The sequence below is a fragment of the Salvia splendens genome, chromosome 18 (genome assembly GCF_004379255.2).
Source record: "Salvia splendens isolate huo1 chromosome 18, SspV2, whole genome shotgun sequence".
Classification (NCBI taxonomy): Eukaryota; Viridiplantae; Streptophyta; class Magnoliopsida; order Lamiales; family Lamiaceae; genus Salvia; species Salvia splendens.
In genome coordinates this window covers 16,169-39,774 of record NC_056049.1, presented here as the reverse complement: position 1 = coordinate 39,774, position 23,606 = coordinate 16,169, and the positions used below count along the sequence as shown (strand labels likewise).

Here is a 23,606-nt window from a genome sequence, read left to right as displayed (position 1 = left end):
TATAGTGAGAGTGTGAGTGTAGCCCACGCGCTGACGAAGCGAATGAGGAGCCGAGCGCCTGTTCTTTATTGGGATAAGGGGAACGTAATCACGTGCGAGCGAACAATTTTAGAGCATCCGCAGCGGCAGCTCGTTGCTGTCTCGGTCTCGTCTCGAGACGAGACCGAGACGAGACCGAGACAGCAACCGCTGCGGATGCTCGGTCTCGTCGCTTAGCTCGGGGAGGAGGGTGGGTCGGCGGGCCATCTCGCCACGCACCAGCGCCATGTGGCGAGCTCTGACGCGCGGCGTGACGCCCATTCGCCGCCCCGCTAGTGGGCGTCGTCATTGCTGACGCAATAAATATTATTTTAAAAAAAATTGATTTTTCACAAAAATTTTAAAATTTCCAACGGTAATATTACCGTTTTTAAACGGTAAAAAAATTTCTTTTTTCCTTTTTTTATTCTATAAATACTCATACTCTTTCATTTTACACACAAACACACTATTTCTTATCTTTTTTTCTTCTCATCACTATCATATCATCTATATTTCCTCTCCAATCTTTCTCCCAAATTTAATCCATTCATGGATCCATTTGAGCAAATGCGTCGAATAATGGAAGAATCGCTAGAAGAAGAGCGACGTAGGGAGGAGGAGGCCGTTGCGGCGGGTCAAAAGCAACCCCGGAAATACATCCATCGTGACGGGGAGGAAGTCGCCGCAAGGTTAGTACGAGATTACTTTTGTGAGAACCCGGTATGGGGAGATACCTACTTCCGTCGTCGTTTCCACATGCGGCGGGAGCTATTTCTGCATATCGCAAATACATTGGCAGCCCGGGAAGAGTACTTCCAAGAAAGGTTCGACGCTACTGGCCGTCCCAGTTTCACGACGCTCCAGAAATGTACTGCAGCAATCCGTCAGCTTGCTACTGGACAAATGGCGAATTTGTTCGACGAGTACCTGCACATTGGGGATAACACTGGGAGACTGTGTTTGATGAACTTCTGCAAAGGCGTCCAGGCAACCTTCACCGACGAATTCCTGAAGAAGTCAAGCACCGCAGATTGTCAGTTTCTGCTCTGACTTCACGAACAAGCGCACGGATTCCCCGGGATGCTTGGCAGCGTCGATTGCATGCATTGACAATGGAAGAATTGCCTTGTGGAGTGGAGGGGATCATACACGAGCGGCCACAAAGGCACCCACCCCACCGTTATACTCGAGGCCGTTGCCGACTACCGGCTATGGATTTGGCATGCGTGTTCGGGGTCCCAGGATTCAACAACGACATCAACGTGCTCAACCAATCCGACCTCTTCACCGAAGTTTTGAATGGTAAAGCGTTGTCTATCAACTTCACCGCTAACAACCGTCAGTTTAAAATGGGGTATTATCTTGCCGACGGCATCTATCCGAAGTGGCCAACCTTCGTGAAGACGTTCAACAGGCCGATAAACGAAAAATATGCTCTTTTTGCGCAGAAGCAAGAGGCTGCTCGCAATGATGTGGAGAGAGCGTTCGGGGTTCTACAAGCTCGATTCAACATTATCAAATCTTTGGCCCGTACGTGGTTTATGGAGAATATGGTCGACATCGTGTATACGTCCATAATCTTGCACAACATGATTGTCGCCGACGAAGGACCTAATGCGGGAAATTGGTTCGACCCTGAAACCGCGGGAAGCTCTTCCGCAAGTAGTCCGCCTCGCAATGGAGTGCATCCTTCTTTGCAAGAGCGATTATCTGTTCGGGAAAGGATCTAATGCAGCACATTTGGGCAAAATTTGGCAACCGTTTGATGATCACCGCATCACTTTCATGATTATGCAGATTTCAATAAATTGTAATATTAGGATTTCAATTATGTATTTTTCATATTTTTGGATGTTGTAATTTTCGTGATTTTTAATGATTCTATGAATTATCAGTATTAATTTAATATTTCAATGAAATATTAATTGAATTTGTTGAAAATAAAAATAAAAAATGAAATTTAATGAATAGTTAAGGGATGAGATTGTTAAGAGATGGAGGGATGCAAGTGTTGTCTCTTAGTTAAGAGATGGGGTAAAAAGTGCAGTGGTGCCCATGAATAGTGAAGGGATGAGACGGTTAAAAGACGGTATTGAGACATGAATGTGGATGGCCCCTACGCCCAAATACGAGTATGAAGGTGCAATCTACTGCTCCTCGTCCCATAAAAGATGTCTTACTTTCTTTTTTAATTTGTCCTATTAAAAATTTCACATTTTCATTTTTAGAAAATATTATATTTCACAATAATATAAATATTATATTTTCTCTTTTCATCTAACACATAAAATAAAACCTCCTAAAATCTCGTGTCGTCCCATAAGTGTGACATATTTTGTGGGACAAAGAGAGTATGAAAAATAATAAAAGTGAAAGGTGAAGAATTTATCTTTTATTAACTCCCTCCAGTCTCATAATATGTATCCCACTTTAAACCGGTATAAATTTTAAGTAATACTCTTTCTATTCCATTAAAAATAAAATATTTTTCTTTTTAGATTGTCCCATTAAAAATAAAACATTTGCTTAAATAGGAACGACTTCATCTCGCTTACTTTATTCTCTCCCCATTAACTCACAAAACAACACTACATAAACTCCTATGCCAAAAAGTAAATGTTTCATTTCTAATGGAGTACTTTCTATAGAAGAAAATTGATTGAAAATTTTATGAAAAATGAGTTTTATTTTTACTATTTTTAATAGTCGATTCATATTTTATGTACATAAAATTTAATGTAAAATTGATTGTATTAATTTATTTTTACTATTTTTAATTGTGGACTCTATATTTTATGTATATTAGTATTATAATAAAATGAATTGATAAAATATAGAGTCCACTATTAAAAATAGTAAAATTGAAATAATACAATTAGTAAGGGACATATGAAAATGAAAAACGAAAAACACATAACAGAAGACGAAGGAAGTACGGAATACTCCCTCCGTCCCTCTGTAGCTAAGTCGTATTCATTTTTTGGTTGTCCCACTGTAGCTGAGTCATTTCCTATTTTGTCAAAAAACACTAATTTTTCTTCTCTCTTGCTTTACTCTCTCTTACTTTATTCTATCTTCATCTCTCTACCTTATTCCTTTCCTACTTTATTCTTCATTCACTTAACTCACTTTTAACAAATTTCTTAAATCCTGTGCCAAAAAGAAACGTCTCTACTACATGGTGATTTTTGGACGGAAGTACCCCCAAAGCAATTTTATAGTCGGACTGCTCTCCTTTGCCCACGTTGGCTTCAGCCGCATGACAACTCTTCGAGATCCGCGTCAAAAATATGTTGACCTTCTGGTTGTTTGCGAAGATCGGGTCCTCGGAGATATTGACCCATCACCTAGTCAGAACCATCGTCTCATCGGGGATATAGAGCTTGTGACCGACAGTGTAAAAAGCATGAATTAAAAAAAATCGTATCTGGCGGTGAAATTTGTGGCGGGCCAGCACAATAGCGTCGTGGGATAGTATCAGCACCGCTGCCCATATCTACTGCGTTGCGGCAACCATCGAGCCCAGGGGCATCGCCCGCGGCTCCCTCTTAGCACACCCACCTGCAATAGAGCCCAAAAAACCACTGCAAGCTGTCGTCCAGATTTGGGGCCCTATTGTGAATGTCTTAGTTCGATTATGGTCCATTTGAACCTAATTTATTTACATTAACTAGCTCATTAACCGGTTGTTATCCCTACCCCTACCCCTCCCATAGTATTTGTTAGAGTTTGTATACTAGAAATTACCTTTCGAGTGATTGAATACTGTAAAACTCTATATGATATTTTCCAAAGGAATGAAACAGATTATTTTTGTCATAATGTTGTTATGTTTTACATTTAATGGATGTTTATTGCATATTTAAATGTATAAGCAACATAACAAAGTCTAAGTCTTTGTTTTAGTAGACCGGTTGTGGGCGTCGTCCACTTTAAGGTAACACGGTCAGTTCTGAACAAAGAAAAATAAGAATTTCACAACCTAGATAGGACTAGACTACCTATCGTGAAAGGTTGCAATGTCAGTCCGCATATTTCTAAGCCTTACTGAAATAAGATGACATTGGTGTGGTATAACACTGAATTGGATCTAACAGCAAGACGAGTCTTTATGCTATCTACTGAAAAATGAGGTCTTGATAATTAATTTCTTAATCAATGTACGTTAGCATTGAATATACGATATTGATTATGCACTACTTTGACTTACCAAATGGTGCGGGTTTTTCGCAACCCAAGAATCCTGGTATATTGGGTAGTGATGATTAATATCTAGCGGTGCTAGGATTGCTATTATATTGAATCGTGCGCGAGGCGAGTCTCGTTTGATAACATCCACAAGAGGAGCTCGAAACAAGGTTTCATTATTCGGAACCTAACTAGTTGGAGTTTGATTACTCTATGAATAATGAATAAGCGTTTCTTGCTAAGTCCACTCTTGGAGTTAATAATATGTTAATTAATTAAGTCCATAGCATGCATTAATTAATTAATTGATGTTTCTATCTTAAGCACAAGAAATAAATGACAAACAAATGGAAACTCGGAATGCTTGTAATTTCGGATTTGGATGGGCAGTGCAATATTACTTCTGTAGTGGCTGCTCGTAATATTCCAATATAAGCTTATATTAAATTATGAGTTCAATTTAATTAGTAAAAAGCTAATTGGGGAGGCCATATCCAATTCTTTCATAGATCCATGACTGGGCCCAATATATGACCTATTATAAATAGGAGAATAAATGAGACAGAAAATACACATTATTTTCTCCAAAATTTTCGTCCAACTCCTATCCATCATAGGGGATGATTTTTGCTCTCTCCGTGAACAGTTTCCGTCTTCTTTATTTGAGTCCTAAGTATTCTGGTGAGATCAGCCCACACTAATATCAGATTACAGTCCGAGAACCAGTCAGAAGATCCGTGGTTTAGTACTCAAGATCTTCACGAGGAGAAGGCGCTAGCTATCTTTGATTCTTTGGAGAATCAACGAGGTAAATTGGCTAACTCCGCAGTAAGCATGTTTTAGGTGTTAATTGCGCTAAAGCATGTTTGAATTCAAGTTATAAGCATGATACATGTGAAAATTATGTGAATAGAATTTGTCTAAATAATCTGCTAAATAGATCAGAATTATGTGATCCATTAGAACGCACGCTTCCACTGCCAATCTCAACAGTATTGTCCGTATTCTTGTTTCAAACAACATCATCTTCTCCATAGATTTTGTTCCTTAACTTACGTCTTCATTTTTCTTCTATTCTTTCTGCCCAATCGTCCTCTAAGAAAGATAGTGGGATAGGAACCATTGCACTGTGGAATAGATGAAAAGTCTAAAGGCCGAGTGCATCAGCCCTCATAAACGACGATGAGGGCAATCGACCTAGCCCGACTCTACCTAGATCCGTGTTGGTTGTCAAAATCGTCAAGATGCTATAATTATTAATTATAGTTATGTATGAGTATTTAAAAGATCATATAGTAGGATTTAACCAATATTATACCATGCACTAATCTAGTGATAAGTGAATAATGTGCAACCAATGACAAATACACCAAGGGCTAAGCCCCCGCTAGGAAGAAGAAGATGAAGTCTTTAATTTTGTGTGATAAATTCTTTAATTATATTTTTAATGTGAATCTTAAGGATTCAAGAAACATATGTTGCCCGGATTTGTTCTTGCAATAATATCCAATAATCCAAACAAGAAATATGACAATAGAAAGATGGAAAAGAAGAAGATGATGATAAGTGTTATGATTTAGATTCAAGCTCAAGAAAGAAAACCGAAAGGCTACTTTCACAAACAAAAACCTAATGGCTCCACCAACTAGCAACACAAGAACTAGCAAGCATACCTTAACAAATAATCTAAGCCCGACAATAGATTAAATGCAACCATAAGGGATTTTGGATAAATCTTCAACGATGAAGATGGGTGCTCACAATGGAGTTGTTCTTCAATAATATTCAAAGTCTGCCCACAAAAACCCTAGACATGGGTATTTATACAAGAGACTAAAAGTGCTAAAAAAGAAAGACAAAAAGAGTCCAAAAACGCAAGTCGCGTAAAAAGCTCGGTCGGGCCTTTTTACTGGAATCCTTTAAAAACACTATCTTCGTCTTCGAAAGGGCTTCGCGTGAGTATCTTGCACGCCCCCGTCGGAGTCCGGATGAGAGAGTTATGGCCATTATACGAACGTCGTGCATTGAAGCGCGGATGACTCCAAAAGTCATGTCCTGACGGGCGTCGCTTCCGTTCCCTCCTCCCACGAGGCCTTGAGTACCATTTTCAGCTTCCGGTCGTCCCTTACTCGAGCACTCTCTTCGGATGAGCTTATTCCACGGATGAATGTACTTAAAGCTTCTTGCATCTTCTTTGTCATTGCCCTCGTCATTGGTCGATGAATGTCCTTGGTGGGGTTGATCAAATGATGCGAGACTTGTGGATTCGCACCATCTCCCTCTTCTTGTGAAGGATTTGTCCTCAAATCCAACTCGACTCCTGAGACGTCAAAAGGGTTCAAGTCAGAGACATTGAATGTGGAACTAACATTGTACTCAACTGGGAGGTCGACGACATAGGCGTTGTTGTTGACCCTCTTTTTGATTTGGAACGGTCCATCTCCTCGTGGTGCGAGCTTGGACTTTACTTTGTCCGGGAAGCGAATCCTTCGGAAATGCACCCAAGCCCAATCTCCGGGATTGAAGATCATCTCCTTACGTCCTTTGTTAGCAACTCTTGCATAGTGTCCATTCCTCTTTTGGATGTTCTCTTGCACTTTAACATGAAGGTCCTTCACAAACTGAGCCTTGCTAGCTCCATCTACATCACAAACAAGAGAAGAAGGCAAGTCCGACGTAGCAAGATCCATCGGGGTTAGTGGATTGAACCCATAAACAATTTCAAAGGGAGAAAAATTAGTAGAGGAATGGGTAGTCCGATTGTAAGCAAATTCGGCAATGGGAAGACAAAGTTCCCAAGACTTCCTATTATCACTTACCAAGGCTCTAAGTAATCCCCCAAGTGTTCGGTTCACTACCTCGGTTTGGCCATCGGTTTGGGGGTGGACGGTGGTGGAAAATAAAAGTTTGCTCCCCAACTTCCTCCAAAGAGTTTTCCAAAAGTGACTAAGGAACTTGACATCTCTATCACTAACTATGGTCCGGGGAATACCATGGATCCTAACTATCTCCCTAAAGAACAAGTCGGCAATGTGTTTGGCATCATTGTGTTTTGAACATGGCAAGAAATGAGCCATTTTGGAGAAACGATCGACCACTACAAAGATGCTATCATTCTTTCTTTGGGATAAGGGTAATCCTAGCACGAAGTCCATAGATAGGTCAACCCATGGGTGTGTAGGGGTAGGGAAGGGTGTGTATAGGCCAAAGTTATTTGACTTGGATTTATCCTTCCTACACTCGATGCACCCCCCACAAAACCTCTCAACATCTCTCTTCATTTTGGGCCAATAGAAATGTTCACATAGGATATCATAAGTTTTAGTTACCCCAAAATGCCCCATCAACCCCCCAAGATGGGATTCCCTCACAAGAACCTCTCTCCATGACCCTTGCGGGATGCACAACCTATTTTCCTTAAAAAGATAGCCCTCATGTCGATAGTACTTCTCAAATGACCCCTTTTCACAAGCAACATAAATACTAGCAAAGTTGAGATCATGCTCATAAAGCGCCTTAATGCTATCAAAAGCAAAGAATTTGGAAGTGCACATAGTAAGTATATAGTTTCGAAAAACACAAGCACCACCAACATGCATATCACTACAAAGCAAAGCTAGAGAAGACTTACGAGACAAGGCATCGGCGACCACATTTTCTTTTCCCTTTTTGTACTGGATGACGTAGGGAAAAGTCTCCAAGAAGTTACTCCACTTAGCATGCCTCTTGCCAAGCTTGTGTTGCCCACTCAAAAACTTGATGGACTCGTGGTCCGTGTGGATAACAAATTCCCTATGCATCAAGAAATGTTGCCAATTTTTCAAACACCTTACAATTGCATACAACTCCTTATCATAAGTGGGATAGTTTAGATGAGTTTGATTTAATTTCTCCGAGAAATACGCAATAGGTCTCCCTTCTTGCATCAAAACTCCCCCAATTCCCACACCACTAGCATCACACTCCAACTTGAAAGTTTTCTCAAAATTGGGTAAAGTAAGTAAAGGTGCATGTGTGAGATCGTGCTTCAAGGCTTGAAAAACATGTTCTTGCTCCTTACCCCAATTAAAAACAACATTCTTTTTAACAAGATGATTTAAAGGAGCGGCTTTGGTAGAGAAGTCTCTTACGAACCTTCTATAGAAACTAGCAAGGCCGTGGAAAGAGCGAACTTCACTAACATTCCTAGGTGTAGGCCACTCCTTTATGACCCGAACCTTTTCCTCATCCACATTGACACCATCCTTCCCCACAACAAATCCAAGAAAAATAACATCATCAACACAAAACACACATTTTGGCAACTTGGCATACAACCTATGTTCTCTCAAAAGCAAAAGTGCCTCCCTAAGGTGTTTAGCATGTTCCTCGACATTTGGGCTATATATCAAAATATCATCAAAATAAACCACAACAAACTTTCCTATCAAAGGCCTAAGCACGTGGTTCATTAGTCTCATGAATGTAGAAGGAGCATTAGTTAAGCCGAAAGGCATGACTAACCACTCATATAACCCAAATTTAGTTTTGAAAGCCGTTTTCCACTCATCACCTTTTTTCATCATAATTTGGTGATAGCCACTAGCAAGATCAATTTTAGAAAAACAAGTAGCGCCACACAAGTCTTCAAGCATATCATCAAGCCTAGGTATGGGATGCCTATACTTAATGGTGATCTTATTAATGACCCTACAATCAACACACATGCGCCACGAACCATCTTTCTTAGGTACAAGTATGACCGGCACGGCACAAGGGGAAAGAGATTCACGAATTAAACCTTTGGCAAGGAGTCCATCAACTTGCATTTGTAACTCCTTAGTCTCATTCGGATTGGCCTTGTAGGCGGGCCAATTCGGTAGGGACGCCCCGTGCAAGGAATCCATTTGATGTTCAATTCCCCTAATAGGTGGTAGCTCATTGGGAAGCTCTTCTGGGAACACATCTTCAAATTCCTGCAAAACAATTTGAATAGCTTTTGAAATTTCCTCAAGGTTAGTGTTAGTCAAACAAATTTGCCTTGGAATGGCAAGGAGTAAAGGAGATTTTTTTTTAGTGCCCACCCAAGCTCGGATTTAGTAGCTAAGAGACACTCTCTTCTCTCGGAAGTGGAACGAGGAACACTCTTTTTTTCTTTAGGCTTTCTCTCACCAACCCCACACTCACTTGGCTTTTTTATCTCACAATCCCTATCAAGCCTTTTTTCCCTCTCACGCTCCTTGCTCAAATGTTTATGGGCCTCAAAAATCTCATTAGGAGTCAAAGGCTTCAACCGAATCCTTTTGCCGCAGGAGACAAATGAGTACTCATTGGTGTAACCATCCTTTGTCACCTTGTTGTCGTATTCCCAAGGTCGGCCAAGTAGTATGTGGCACACGGACATTGGAATGACATCACAAAGCACTTCCTCCTCGAACTTGTCCACTCTCATTGGGACCTTGACTCGTGTAGTGACCTTGAGATCCCCACTATCTCCCAACCATTGTAGCCGGTAGGGGCTTGGATGTTTCATCTCTTGTAGTTTCAACTTGGGGACTAGCTTGTCACTAATCACGTTGGTGCAACTCCCTCCATCGATGATTACTAAGCAAGTTTTGGTTAACACCTTGCACTTCATGTGGAAGATGTTAGCGCGTTGTTCCTTGTGCTCCTCTTGCCTTGGTTGTACGTTTAGCACCCTTAGGACCACCATGTCGTTCATTCTCTCGGTCAATTCCTCCTACTTGAAAACTCAATATTAGTATTTGGGCAAAGCTCCTCGTCTCCACCAATCTCCGACCCCTCTTCATCTTCACTATAGATATTCTCATCTTGCCCTATCACCATCACCCCTTGATTGATGCACTCCCGGGCATAGTGACCATACCCTTTGCATTTGAAGCATTGGGCTCTCCTTTCGACCACTTGTTCCGTCCCCTTTGCTGGTGGTGGGGCCGGTAATGCCTTCAATGGGGTCTTATTGATGGGGTTAGCCGCATGGCCTACCCATTCCTTCCTAAAGGGTGCACTCCACCTACTTCCACCGGCTCTCGCCGAGGTGTGTTGGGTGGTCACCTTGCCCTTGCTCACAGACTTCTCTTTCCCTTGCCTCTCAAATGTCTCGGCAAAACCAACGACTTCGTCCATGGTCAAGCCCCTCATGGCTTCAATTTGGACCTTATGTTTCAAGTGTACGTTGAGGCCGTGAATGAAGCGGTCTTGGGTAGCTTCTTCACTCTCTTCATGACCCACTTTTCCCTTTAGAGCTATCAACTCGTAGTAATAGTCCATGACAATTTTATTGCCTTGCCTCAAGTCTTGCAACTCCCCTCTTAACTTGTGGTAATGAGACTTAGACACGAATGTAGACCTCATTAGCTTGCTCAACTCGACCCATGACCTCACTTTCCCCTTCCTCTCGGCTCACCTATTTCTCATAAGTTCGGTCCACCAAGTGTTGGCATGCCCCCGGAATTCGGCTAGGACGAGTTTGATTTTATCCTCCTCGGAGTAATTGTGTAAGGAGAATATCTTGTCAAATTGGGATTCCCACTCTAGGTAGGTGTCGGGTTCAAACTTCCCATGGAATTCTGGAATAGTGTGTTTGAAGTTCCTTGATGGGTCATCATACCGGTCTCCTCCCCTCTCGTGCCCACCTCGATTGTTGCCACGACCTCGATTGGCGCCTTATCCTCCACCTCTCCTATTATGATGCTGCCATGCGTCCTCGTGCCATCCCTCCATATCATAGTAATGATGTTCGCTTGGGTGGTTAGAGTATGTAGCCTCACTCCTTCTAGAACTTCGTCCTCCCCTACTTCCGCCATGACGACTAGATGATAATGAGTAATTGTTTTCTATTTGTTCCCTTTTAGGATAGCAACATCCCCATGAAGTGCCGTGAAATCTCCTTGCATTGCATTCATATTCCCTCGCACCTCATGTAACTCCTTCATAATGGCGGAAAACATCTCCTTTGTAGTTCCCTCGGAAGAGGAAGCAACTTCCCTAACAGGTGAGTTGTGCCTCGAGTTTGTATTTCTAAGTTCCACCATTTTGAGTACTTACAAAATAATTTTCACAAAGCTAGGGACAAGTCCCTATTGTTAGTAACACAAAAAAAATGCACACACCCGAGAATGGAGGTTTTAGTGAGGAGCTCACTTCCCACAATGTAAAATCCCCTTTTCCCCCAAACTCACACCCAATGTCACTCGGATGGCTTAGAAATTTGGTGGCTAAGATACTCTCCCTCACTTGCTCTCAAGGAATGTTCATCCACAATGGTAGCACAATCCACAAATAAAGTATACAACTAGACAAGTAATTACTAGCCTTAGAAGCCACAAGGTAAGTGAAAGCAAGGTGCTAGGCCAAAGGGACAAAACAACAAACACTTTGTGTGCACTAATTCAATTAACAACAATAGACCCAACAATTGATGTAATTTTGGTCTACAACTTTGGAATAATCACATTGACATACCCAATGACACATATAACAATTTATAGCTAAAGCCCATGGATATATTTTGAAGTATGACTCTTTTTTTTTGACAATTTTTTTTTCAAACTTACAAGAACAAGAACCAATGGCTCTTGATACCAAATAATGTGAATCTTAAGGATTCAAGAAACATATATTGCCCGGATTCGTTCTTGCAATAATATCCAATAACCCAAACAAGAAATATGACAATAGAACGATGGAAAAGAAGAAGAAGATGATAAGTGTTATGATTTAGATTCAAGCTCAAGAAAGAAAACCCAAAGGCTACTTTCACAAACAAAAACCTAATGGCTCCACCAACTAGCAACACAAGAACTAGCAAGCATACCTTAACAAATAATCTTAGCCCGACAATAGATTAAATGCAACCACAAGGGATTTTGGATAAATCTTCAATGATGAAGATGGGTGCTCACAATGGAGTCTTTGTTCTTCAATAATGTTCAAAGTCTGCCCACAAAAACCCTAGACATGGGTATTTATACAAGAGACTAAAAGTGCTAAAAAAGAAAGACAAAAAGAGTCCAAAAGCGCAAGTTGCGTAAAAAGCTCGGTTGGGCGTTTTTACTTATGCAAAAAGCCTGGTCGAGCGAACTCTGTGGAGTTCGCGACCAAAAACTGTCAGAACGCCCGGTCGGGCGTTTTACCCTTGCAAATAGCCCGGTCGGGCATTTTCTCTGGAATCCTTCAAAAACACTATCTTCATCTTCGAAAGGGCTTCGCGTGAGTATCTTGCACGCCCCCATCGGAGTCTGGATGAGAAAGTTATGGCCATTATACGAACGTCACGCATTGAAGCGCGGATGACTCCAAAAGACATGTCCTGACGGGCGTCGCTTCCGTTCCCTCCTCCCACGAGGCCTTGAGTACCATTTTCAACTTTCGGTCGTCCCCTACTCGAGCACTCTCTTCGGATGAGCTTATTCCCCGGATGAATGTGCTTAAAGCTTCTTGCATCTTCTTTGTCATTGCCCTCGTCATTGGTCGATGAATGTCCTTGATGGGATTGATCAAATGATGCGAGACTTGTGGATTCACATCAATTTTGGACCGCTATTGTTATTCCTTATTCACTTGGCTGATTTACCTTTAGTTTAGAAGCCCATGTTTACTCCAAATCCCACATCTTAACTTAAAAGAATACTACTAATCATCCAGTGGTGATATACAGAATATAGCAATTAGCACAATTTGCCGACGACCCTAGTCTTGTGAAAATTGACGATAAAAATTTAATTCGGTATTTAATAGTAAAGAATATGCATTTTAAAGTTTAATATGAGTTTTAATGTAAAATTGGTAAAGTGAAAGGGAAGTGAAGAAAAAAAGTAATTAAAGTACTGGGAGTGGGGTAGATGTGAGTAGTTTATATTTGATGATAAAAATATGATTAAAATACTTGTGAATGAAATCCTTTTAATCAAAATAGTTTACATTCGGCCAAAAATGTAAAACCTACACTACACTAAAGTAGTGCATACAGCATAATTTGGAGTGGGGTGAGGTGGGGGAAGCTGTTTGTTCAGCACGCGCGCAGAGTTGCGGCGGAGGAAGTAAAGTAGTGTTGCTTTTATTTAAGCACCAACATGCATATTCCTCGCTTTAAAACACAATATTCCAAAAGTTAAACTATAGTAAAATATTCAGCCCGGCCCATACATAGCCCATCCATGGCTTTTCAAATCAGCTTGCAACCGTTGGCCTGTCGTTTCTTCCATCACCTCCACTGATGTCAATTTTAATTATAAATAACTAAAAACGCAGGGGAACAAAATAAATCATATTGCACATATAAAATTTTTATATCATAATAATAATAATTATTATTATTATTTAAAGATTAAAAAGTTGAATTAATAAATCCACTAAAAGCTAGCTGAATAATCAGCATTTGAGTGTAGAAAAATATTATCCTGACATAGTTTGATACAATAATACATACATCCTACATTTTGTTTATAGGCCTGTAGTGTTGCAGGCCTGATTATCAGCCTGCCCGCTTCAAGCTCGGAGTTGGGCCAATGGGCAGGTACTAAGGTTTGGGCTTCGTGTGCTGCAACTAAGATTAGGAGTGTGTTTTATAATGCACGAAATTGCTCTATTTAGTATTGACCTTATATATTATTCATAAAGGATCATATACTATTATCAAAGTCGAATCCATATCTATACATATATAAATGAGAGTTTACTAAAAAATTACCCATTGTGACTAATTTAAATTAATATAATAACTTTAATTAGGCAGTTTCTTTATAAATGTAATCCAGAAGCTATACTAAACAAAAAATTAATTTTTATCATTAGCAGTTTAGCACTCATCTCCTATCAGCCGTTTAGAATTTTTTTACAATTGAAAAGTCCTTCGAATGTAATTAGTGTGCATTTATCCGGCAGTTTGTCAACACATGATTGCATACATATTAATTTTAGATAATAAACTTTCATCATTACAGTGCATTTGCACACAAACTAGAAGCGAGACAAAATCTATTGGTGCCATTGTAACAACTTTTACCAACCAACTCTTAGGAGTTTTTGTTCTTCAGAAACATGTCTAAAATAACATCATGATCATTTAATAACGATGTCAATGTTTCATTTCACAGATTAAGCATTCAAAACAGAGACCTGGCATTCCAGCACTACTTTATGAAGGGATGGGAGTCTCTTCGTTTCATTTCACAGATTAAGCATTCAAAACAGAGACATGGCATTCCAGCACTACTTTATGAAGGGATGGGAGTCTCTTCCTCAGCAGTCCGCAGCATCTGAAAAGCCTTCTGCTTGCTTCGATTGCAGCATATGTTTAGACTTTGCCCAAGATCCAGTGGTGACCCTCTGTGGACATCTCTACTGTTGGCCCTGCATATACAAGTGGTTTGACTCCCAAAGCTCTTCCCTTTGTCCAGACAAGTGTCCACAGTGCCCCGTTTGCAAGGCCGAGATATCTGAAAAGACCATGGTTCCTTTATACAGCCGAGGGAAATCCCTCTCTGAAGAAGGAGCCCAAGGCAAAGTCATACCTCCAAGGCCACCAGCCTGTGGTATCAGGGGCCTCGCTGACTTGTTTAGTCCGGAACAGCAACTTCCCTATCCCTCTCGCCATTCTTATCAGGACCGGCATGATTACCCGAATCCTAATGCCAGCTATGGTGAAGATTTATCGCCTCAGCTGTTCAATCTTGGAGGTACAGCAGCATTGCCACCCATAGGAATGTTTGGAGAGATTGTTTATGCTAGAGCCTTTGACAACTCGCAACGCAAAGCTTATACGCATACCCCAACCATACCACACTGTAGTAAGTAGGTCACCAAGGTTGAGAAGGCAGGAGTTGCAGGCTGATGAATCTCTCAACAGAATCACAATTTTCTTATTTTGTTTTTTCCTTTTGTGTCTCCTTGTACTCTGATTTCCTTTGCTTTCTCCTTAGCTTGTATACATTGTATACAAAACTTGTGCCTGTGGGCAGATGAGATTATACAGTATTTGTAGAAATTACAAAATTTTTCCCTCATTTCCTCTTATTTAATCAAATGGAAACAGCAATGTTACCTCCTTAATCATTAACATCTTCATCTTCACTAACAAGTACTTCCTCAAAATCTTGATCTTCTCTGACAACTATGGAAACAAAAATGTTACCTCCTTAATCATTAACATCTTCATCTTCACTAACAAGTACTTCCTCAAAATCTTGATCTTCTCTGACACCGGGAAGCTCATTAAAAGCAGAGGGCTCCGAGATAAACCTTGTCCTTAGTGACATTATTAACTCCTGTGCCTCTTCCACGCACTCGTTACTCTGCAAATACTCTAAACAAGTTATCAAGGCTTGCTTCTTCGACATAAATTTAGAGGGGCATGCTGCGATCCCCTTCCTCAATGATCGCATAGCCTCAGCTATTTGATTCTTCTTCACATAGCCTCCTGCCAGATGACACCATGTCAGTACAAGTGGCCTACCGCCTTTTGATACTACTTTGTCTATTAGGGCTTCAGCCTTCTCCACACAACCGCCTGTACAGTAAGCATCGATCAAGAAGTTAGCCACCCGGAAATCAAACAACGAGGCACCTGACTCCCACTCTTCAAATATTTTCTCCATCCCATTAATGTCATTAAACTTCATCAACGAGCGCATCATGCAAATGTAAACCTTATTAACGACTTTCTTATCCTTGGAAGCCATCCAGATTCTGTACAGTTCTTCTTTCTTCCCTGCTTCAGCATACAGATTGAGGATGAAAGCTAGCAAAACATATTTCTGAGAGCATGTCTTTAATTGCTTTTCTAATTTCTTTAGTACTTCCACAGCTTCATCAGTTGAGCCAATTCTCAAGTAACCCTGTGCTGCGGTGACCAATGTTCGCCAATGCACGACAACTTCAGGATCAGATTCCATAACCCTCACAACTCGCTCCATTCCCTCAGCATCAGACGCTGCGGCACACGCACTCAAGCAGACCGAGTAGGTGAATTCGTCATAACAGATGCCTTTCAATTCCATTTCAGCCAGCAGCTCGTGCAGCTTTTCCCTATTTCCTAATCGGCAATACAAATTCATCATGAGGTTGTACCATATTGGTTTGTCAGCATACCCCAAGTCTCTAGCTTTTTGCAAAATCGATTCTGCTTTATCCACATATTTCGAAATCGTATAGCAGTTGAGAAGCGCAAGATAGATCTGATAAGTCCTTACATGTTCTGGAATTTTACTGAAGTAACTCTCAGTTTGTTCAATGCTGAAATTTTTCAGTATCAGCTTTAATCGTACAGCAATATCGAAAGGTGAAATGGGATAGCGTTTTTCATTACTCATCCAGAGGGATACCTGAAAAACATAATTCAACCTTATGCACCTAAAAATCTGAGATCACAGTATCAAGCAAACCCTAGATGCTCCGTCACTAAGCATTAAACTCACACTACTAATTATCAAAGGCATTGGGAGAAAATAAACAATACAGTATAATTCTTCTGCGATTGAATGTAAGGTAACGAAAACAAACCTCAAGAGCATGTCTGAATCTCTTAAAAGTCATCAACTCAGTGATAACTCGTTGAAGATCCCATTTATTTGCGGAGTTCCCCTTTCGGACCCACTCGTCGAGCGCGGGGACTACGGAAACATTGGGGTCGCCCAAATGTGCGATGCTGCGGTAGATAGACTCAAAGGTAGGACTTTTCCTCCAGGAACGGGTCCGGATTTGGGTTTTCTGCAAAGAAGAATAGGCGCGCCGGCTCAGAGACGAAGAGACGAAGAGCTTCATTGCGGCTTCGAGTGTTGACGGCAAATTATTCTACAGTACTTGTTTTTTTACTACTAGAATGTGTGTTCAAATTGGAATAAGAGCATAGTGGAGCCCAAGGCTAAGCCCAAGCCATCAAAACTTGGCCAAGGTCCACCCAAATATTGGACAAGCCTAAGCCACAAATTATTTATTTATTTATTTAGTTAAATTTTAATTTAATTAGAATAAAAATTATTGGACTATAATAATTAGAAAAAAACATAAATTAATTAAAAAAAGTTGACAATTACAAGTAAATATATGTGTGGTGCGCGTGCGCCCATGGGCTCCCCCCCCGCTGCTCCGTGTGGCCTCAGCAATAGGGAGCCGCGGCCCAGCCAACCCCAGGTCGGGAGCCGCGGAATCCTTATTGTGGACGCTCTAATAATCCGGTCTCTTAATTCGTCTTGCTCATTTTAATTGTATTCTTGCAGTATCGTTGTAATATTAGAATTATTTTATTAAATTTTTGTGAACTTGCACTTAATTTATAACTAAAAAATTACACATCAGTTGTGATGATGATTATGTTAGCTGTGATGATATATTTAATGTTGTGTTATTTCAATATAAACTCCATGTTCAGGTGTCTCGGGAGTAGATGTGGAAAAATAAGTATTCACATTTCTACACTTCTACAATTTTCATATGTTGAGCCTTTCTTTTGGTTTTGTGATGATAATGATATTAGTTGTGATGAGATATTCAATATTGTGTTGTTTCAACATAAAATTCATATTTTCAAAATACTGAGCCGTGTATCGCACGTGTGTAATACTAGTAGGAATAATTGTAGAGCTTTAAAAATTTTCTTGCTTCCAATTTGATTCTCTTACACATGAGATATGGCATCGCGCATCCCATATCCCTTCACTTCATGGAAAAAGAACGATTATGGGAAGGGTTTGTTTTCTCTCGTGAATTAATATTTTTATATACATATAAACAAATATGTGTATGATACACAATATTATAAATGTATCATATGTTATTTCATGCAGTAAATTTGAAGAGGTGCATTAATCATGTTGGATCTAGTTACAAGTAAGAACAAATTAATATCCGGTCATTGAGATAGTAGGAGGATCAACAACCCTTGCTAGAAAAAGGGTTGGGCTTTGGAATCAAACAGAATGACAGCAAATTTCCCTTCCAGTTACTTAACGACTTGGTCAGGAGGCTAGGGTGCACGATCACGTAATATCTTTATAGGCCTCAACTATGATCATGGCTTCTGCATCTTGCCTTGAAAACCGTCTCATGTTAAAAGTGTTGTGCAGTGCTCTGCAGAGTAAGCAGAAGATATCATCCATCACTACAACAGACCTGAGCTGATTCTACAGACAAACGATCATGAAGACTACTGATATTCAAACACTGAGAGTGTAGAGCACCGAGTTACCATGGAATTCAGGGTTTTCATCTTGATGCGACAAAGCCAGGAAGTTGCATCCTGAGAGGTGTAAGAAGGTGCTCCATGATCGAAAGATTTCTATATTTCTTCCGATATGTTCAAGCAGTTCCTCACTGGAAGCACAGCTCTTCGGGTGGCTTCAAAACTGATTTCTCAAAAACTGCCAACATTCTGCTATGACAAAGAAAAGAGGCACTAACCTGAATCAAATTCAAGATAATGATGGTTGCAACAATCTTTATCCAAATGGGGAGGGCGATGCAGTCAGTGTAGGTGGCAGCACCTCACAGCCACAGCCTCTGCTCATCCGTATATTACGCTGTACGTGTGCTAACATGAGAAAAACTGATGCAATCATCAAGAGAAAATGAGTCTTATCCAGTATAAGAATCTGCAACTAATATGTCCACGCTCTTCAAGAAAAATGAACTCTTTTGTGTCATTGCCACAAGCAAAATAAATAAATACTAATATGAAACCATGCTCTACTGGCTGGTTATCACACGGATTCACTCTGTTAGTGCTGAGGCCAGTTCACCGGAAGGCATCACTCGTCTAAGGGCATCCAAACCAAGTAAAAACTTGAGAGAAACTTTTTTCTCCGTGTCAAACAAAAGATTTGGATATATTTAATGATGTATACATACATGTGGTCGAAATTGCAATAAAGTTGAGGCTTTCCTTTGTGGCCAGACTGAAGCACTGTCACTTGATGAAGGCGACTGTACAGCCATAGTTCATAGGGCTCTCATGTTCAAATTTTTCTATACGAGGATGTTTCTTTAGTACTTCATAAACACGCTCCTTCAATACCCCAGTGCCCATTCCGTGTATTATGAAGAGAACTGAATTAGGCCCTCTGGAATTAATGGCCATCTCAATATTGAAAGTAGCTTCCTCGAATCTCATTCCCCGCAGGTCCACGGTGTTCTTCAATGTCTACACAACAGGACTATAAGAAACCTTCTCATCTTTCATAGAATCTGAAATATTTTTCAGATTCTCGAGTCTCTTTGTCTGCCGACCCTACAGTATCAATTACAAGAATCCTTTATACATGAGATACATTCATTCTCAGAAATAAAAAAGTAAAACACAAAAGAGTGCGACATGTATGACTCTTTAGTTAATAAAGCATTGAAAAATAGAAAAGGAGAAAGCATTGAAGATTAGAAAAATGACGCAAATATTTCTGGAGAAAACTATTCTTTTGTCGTCCACACTAACAAATATTACGAGCATGAAGTATTATTGGAGAGTGACTGAGCGGATGAGGAGTAGCCGTAGTTACAACAAGGACTCAACCAAAATAGATGGAACTTGAAAATAAAAGATAAAAAAGTTAGCTTAATCCTAGCATACCTTTCTCCTCGGTTGTGGGGCTGATGCCAGGGCACCATTAGCTGCAACAGCATTTATACTACTTAAGTTTACACGGACTCTGATTTTTCCATATTGGACAAGGACTGTGTTATCTGCACTTGGCGCTTCAACTACAGTAGCCACCTTATCCCCTAAGTCCTTTATAACGATTTGCTCTCCAATCTGTGGTACATAAAAACTGCTAGTAGCATTTCTATCTACAAAATCATCACCAGAAGGCTGGTGAGCTTGAACAATGGATGCAATGCTAGATTCTGATTCCTTCAAAAGAATATTGAAGTCCTCTGGGTCAGTAATTTTCAGTTGCTTCTCAAACTCTTGCACTACAGTATCAATTTCAGCCTTCACAACCTTCAATTCCTTTTGAATCATCTTGGTCTCATTTGCCTTAAGAGCTGCTTCACGCACATCAAGATCAACTGCCTCATCATGAATCTTCAATAGGAGAAAGGAAATTGAGATGAAGGGATGCAATGCAGAATGATAAAATTGATCATGAATTAAAGCACATAATGATGAGCAAACAGAGCATTTGATTCTGTAGAGGAGAATGAATATCTCACAGCATGGAGCCAAGATACAAATAGTTACTATCATCATAACTCAGCTATTACATGCAATCAATAAATACTCCCTCCGCCCCACTCAAGATGGCCACATTCTTAAGTGGCACGAAGATTTAGGAGGAATAGTTGTGTGTGATAAAGTAGAGTGGAAAAGGCAATTAATATTTTAATGAGGAGAGAGGAGAGAGAGATTTAATTCTAAATATAGAAAGTGGACATCTTGAATGAGACAAACTAAAAAGGAAAGGTGGACATCTTGAATGGGATGGAGGGAGTAGCTCACAGGGGTATGGTTGACATAAAAATCTGAAACTTCCAGCAGCATGCCAAAAACTAGTTACATATATTGAGTATGATGCATCAAATAACTTCTATGTAGAAGATGCAGACAATGTATCAGCATAGTTATTGGGCTAAGTCACTACAATTTACCATAGAAGCTTCAGAACACTGTTAGAATATTTATATACAGTGCAAAAATTAATTATGTACTCTTACCTCATGATAAAGTCTCAGTACATCTGAATGTAGAGAGGCAGCTTTTTTTTCTTGAATTTCTAGCTCATTTCTCTCCTCAAGTAGAGACTGATACAACAATGTATTAAGCTTCTGCATCTTCTCTGGTGTTAGCTTCTTTACCCAAGATTGTGCCCGCTCAATGATTCTTCCATCAAAGCCTATTGTTTTTGCTATACTAAATGCATTTGACTCACCCATGCTTCCCCAAATAATCCGATAAGTAGGCTGTAGACTCTCCAGGGAGAACTCCATAGCTGCATTCTCAAACTTTGCATCCTTCTCTTTTAACCGAGTTAAATCTGCATAATGGGTTGTCACAACAGCCAAGTTTACTCTTTCCTTGAGATAATGCATTATGCTAGCTGATAAAGCCACACCTTCTGATGGATCAGTCCCACTTCCAAGTTCATCAAGAAGGACAAGAGATCTTTCAGTGGCCACTTTCAGGATGTTACAAATTCGAGAGATGTGTCCGCTAAAGGTTGAAAGATTCTGCTCCAGAGACTTCAGTTGGAATCAATAAACTTTATATCAATAGGCATTCTATATCACCAAAGAAACAAGAAATACTGCACCAATACAAAAAGGTGCTGTGAGAAAATCAAATTACCTGATGGTCACCAATATCTGCAAGAACAAGATCAAACCATGGCAGCTGTGGATGATTTTGTGCAGGGAGGTACATTCCAGCTTTTAACATTATAGAAACCAATCCTAGAGTTTTCATGGAAGCGGTTTTACCTCCTGTATTAGGTCCTGAGATAACAATCACCCTTACTCCACTTCCAATTTTAATATCAATAGGCACAGGAAAATCAAGATCACCAGGCAGCATGCCAGATTTTCTTACACCGGTTTCCTGATTTGAAGAAGAGGACCTACTTGTTGAAAGAGTGGATATATTTCTCAACGAAGACTCAAGAAGCAAAGGATGACGAATGCTGCTTACATTTACTAATAATGAGTTATGCTCAGAATTCTGACAACCTACGGCACTAAAATTTGGACAGACCCCATTCATCCACTGAGCATGAGCAGCTCTTGCAAAAGCGAGATCTACCTCCAACACTCTATCCAACAAATACTTTATCTGTACACTGGCTTCTGAAATTTCAGAACTAAGGTAACTTAAAATGGCTTGCTCCTCCATTTTTTCTGAATTTGATAGACTCACTTCCAGATTATTCAACTCTACAGCCTCCCTGCCTCCCTCGGTTCTATGAAGTAAGTAGCTCCAGAGCTGCTAGTGTCTAAACCTACACCATCACGAAGTAGATATTTATGTGTAGTTCTGATAGCAACACACATTCGTGACCTACGTTTGGTAACCAGAGGTCTATCGATTCCACCTGCCTGAAAAACTTGAGATGATTTTTTCTTCAGCATTGCCTCTAGATTTTCCATATTTAACTTCCTTTCTGACCTTATCATTTCTAGTTCTTCACTAGCTTGGTCGAGGACTAGAGAAAAATTACAGTCCACACAAAATTCTATCCTTCGCTCCAATTCGACCAGAAAATCACAGTCACGAAGAATTTCAAGCAGTGGCGAGCACCTGATTGGATGCAATAGGGCAGAAATAATTAAATAAAACAGCCAATCACTAGTTCACCAAGCAAAGTCACTCACTCAATCAACAACTAATAACTTACACACTAACCTATGGTACGAGCTACTATGAGAAGCAATCTCCTCCAACTGTTGGATCAAAGATCTAGCCAACCTCAGCGTCCTACGCACGGAACAAAGCTCACCGATCATGAGCATCGTACCTGCGACGGACGCATCAACAATCCTAGAAACGTCTTGGATTCCGGAGAAATCCAAGGGGCGGGGCATCGTGAGGGCGGCGGAGGTCTGGTCGAGGAGACGGCGGGTCTCGGTTGGGGTCCGGCCAAGAGGAATCCGTGCAGATTGGGCAGCTGCGAGACCCATGGAGGTGGAGGTGAAGGCGGAGAGCTGGTTGCAGAGGGATGGCCATTCGAGGATTTTGAGAGCCTCCGATTGAAGTGAGTCCGCTAAACGGGGGTCAGGGGAAGCGGTTGCGCGTGAGATATTTCGTAAGGGCAGAGGCGACTAGGAGCGAAGGAAGGATTGGGCGAGTATCATGGAATTCGATTTGAATTTCTTCTCCTATCCACAAATAATTGGTGGGAAAACCTCCTACTCTCTCAGTACCACCAGCAAAATGCTACCAAAATGTTTACGGATATACTACTAATACTATTCTCCTCCGTCAAACCATTCGAAATAGCATCTATTGGGTCAGCCATAGGCCTATTCTCCTCCTACTCCTCCTGCCACATCATCTGGACAACCAATAAGTTAGTCATAGTCTAGCCACAATAAACAAAATTATAAAAAATAAATAATTAACAATCACACAAAATACGGATTTAAATTTACGACACAGATACAGAAAAATTCAATAATGATATTAAAATTTAAAAAAGTACATTAATTAAAAAAATACATTAATTAAAAAAAATTACATTAATTTCTGAATCCGCCTGGTCGGGGCTTCTACCATCACGGAATCATGCTGAGCATCCACCTCCTCCTCATTATCATCTGAGGGGAAGTCCTCCAGGGCCCCGAACATGTTGTCATGCAACACCATCGCAAGGGGGCCGAACCCGAGCCCAAATCGAAGTGTAGACGAGAGGGATCTAGATCCCTACTCACTCTCTGACGAGGACTCATCCGCCTCAACGCCCTGCTCTCCCTCGCCG

The 23,606-nt window shown here is 40.6% G+C and overlaps 2 protein-coding genes and 2 pseudogenes across 4 annotated transcripts; 1 reads left to right on the top strand and 3 right to left on the bottom strand.

The window, feature by feature from the left end:
• Window positions 1-6,257: 6,257 nt before the first annotated feature.
• On the bottom strand, window positions 6,258-10,563 carry LOC121777781. Its single transcript, XM_042175140.1, has 6 exons — window positions 9,946-10,563; window positions 9,542-9,904; window positions 8,918-9,164; window positions 7,840-8,470; window positions 6,860-7,650; window positions 6,258-6,721 (listed from the first exon to the last, which is right to left on the bottom strand). The coding sequence occupies exons 1-6, from the start codon at window positions 10,561-10,563 to the stop codon at window positions 6,258-6,260; spliced, it is 3,114 nt and encodes a 1,037-aa protein (XP_042031074.1).
• A 3,618-nt stretch (window positions 10,564-14,181) lies between these two features.
• LOC121776123 lies at window positions 14,182-15,110 on the top strand (annotated as a pseudogene).
• Window positions 15,021-17,013, bottom strand: LOC121776122 (pentatricopeptide repeat-containing protein At2g20710, mitochondrial-like). 3 transcript variants are annotated; one of them, XM_042173266.1, is made up of 3 exons: window positions 16,711-17,013; window positions 15,344-16,532; window positions 15,021-15,160 (listed from the first exon to the last, which is right to left on the bottom strand). In XM_042173266.1, the coding sequence occupies exons 1-2, from the start codon at window positions 16,969-16,971 to the stop codon at window positions 15,348-15,350; spliced, it is 1,446 nt and encodes a 481-aa protein (XP_042029200.1). In that variant the 5' UTR covers window positions 16,972-17,013; the 3' UTR covers window positions 15,021-15,160; window positions 15,344-15,347. The 3 variants fall into 3 exon arrangements, 2 of the variants coding, with proteins under 2 accessions (XP_042029200.1, XP_042029199.1); XR_006045238.1 differs by having other exon boundaries at window positions 15,028-15,160; window positions 15,254-16,532; XM_042173265.1 differs by lacking the exon at window positions 15,021-15,160 and adding an exon at window positions 15,199-15,253.
• A 2,198-nt stretch (window positions 17,014-19,211) lies between these two features.
• Window positions 19,212-23,070, bottom strand: LOC121777212 (annotated as a pseudogene).
• Window positions 23,071-23,606: the final 536 nt, after the last annotated feature.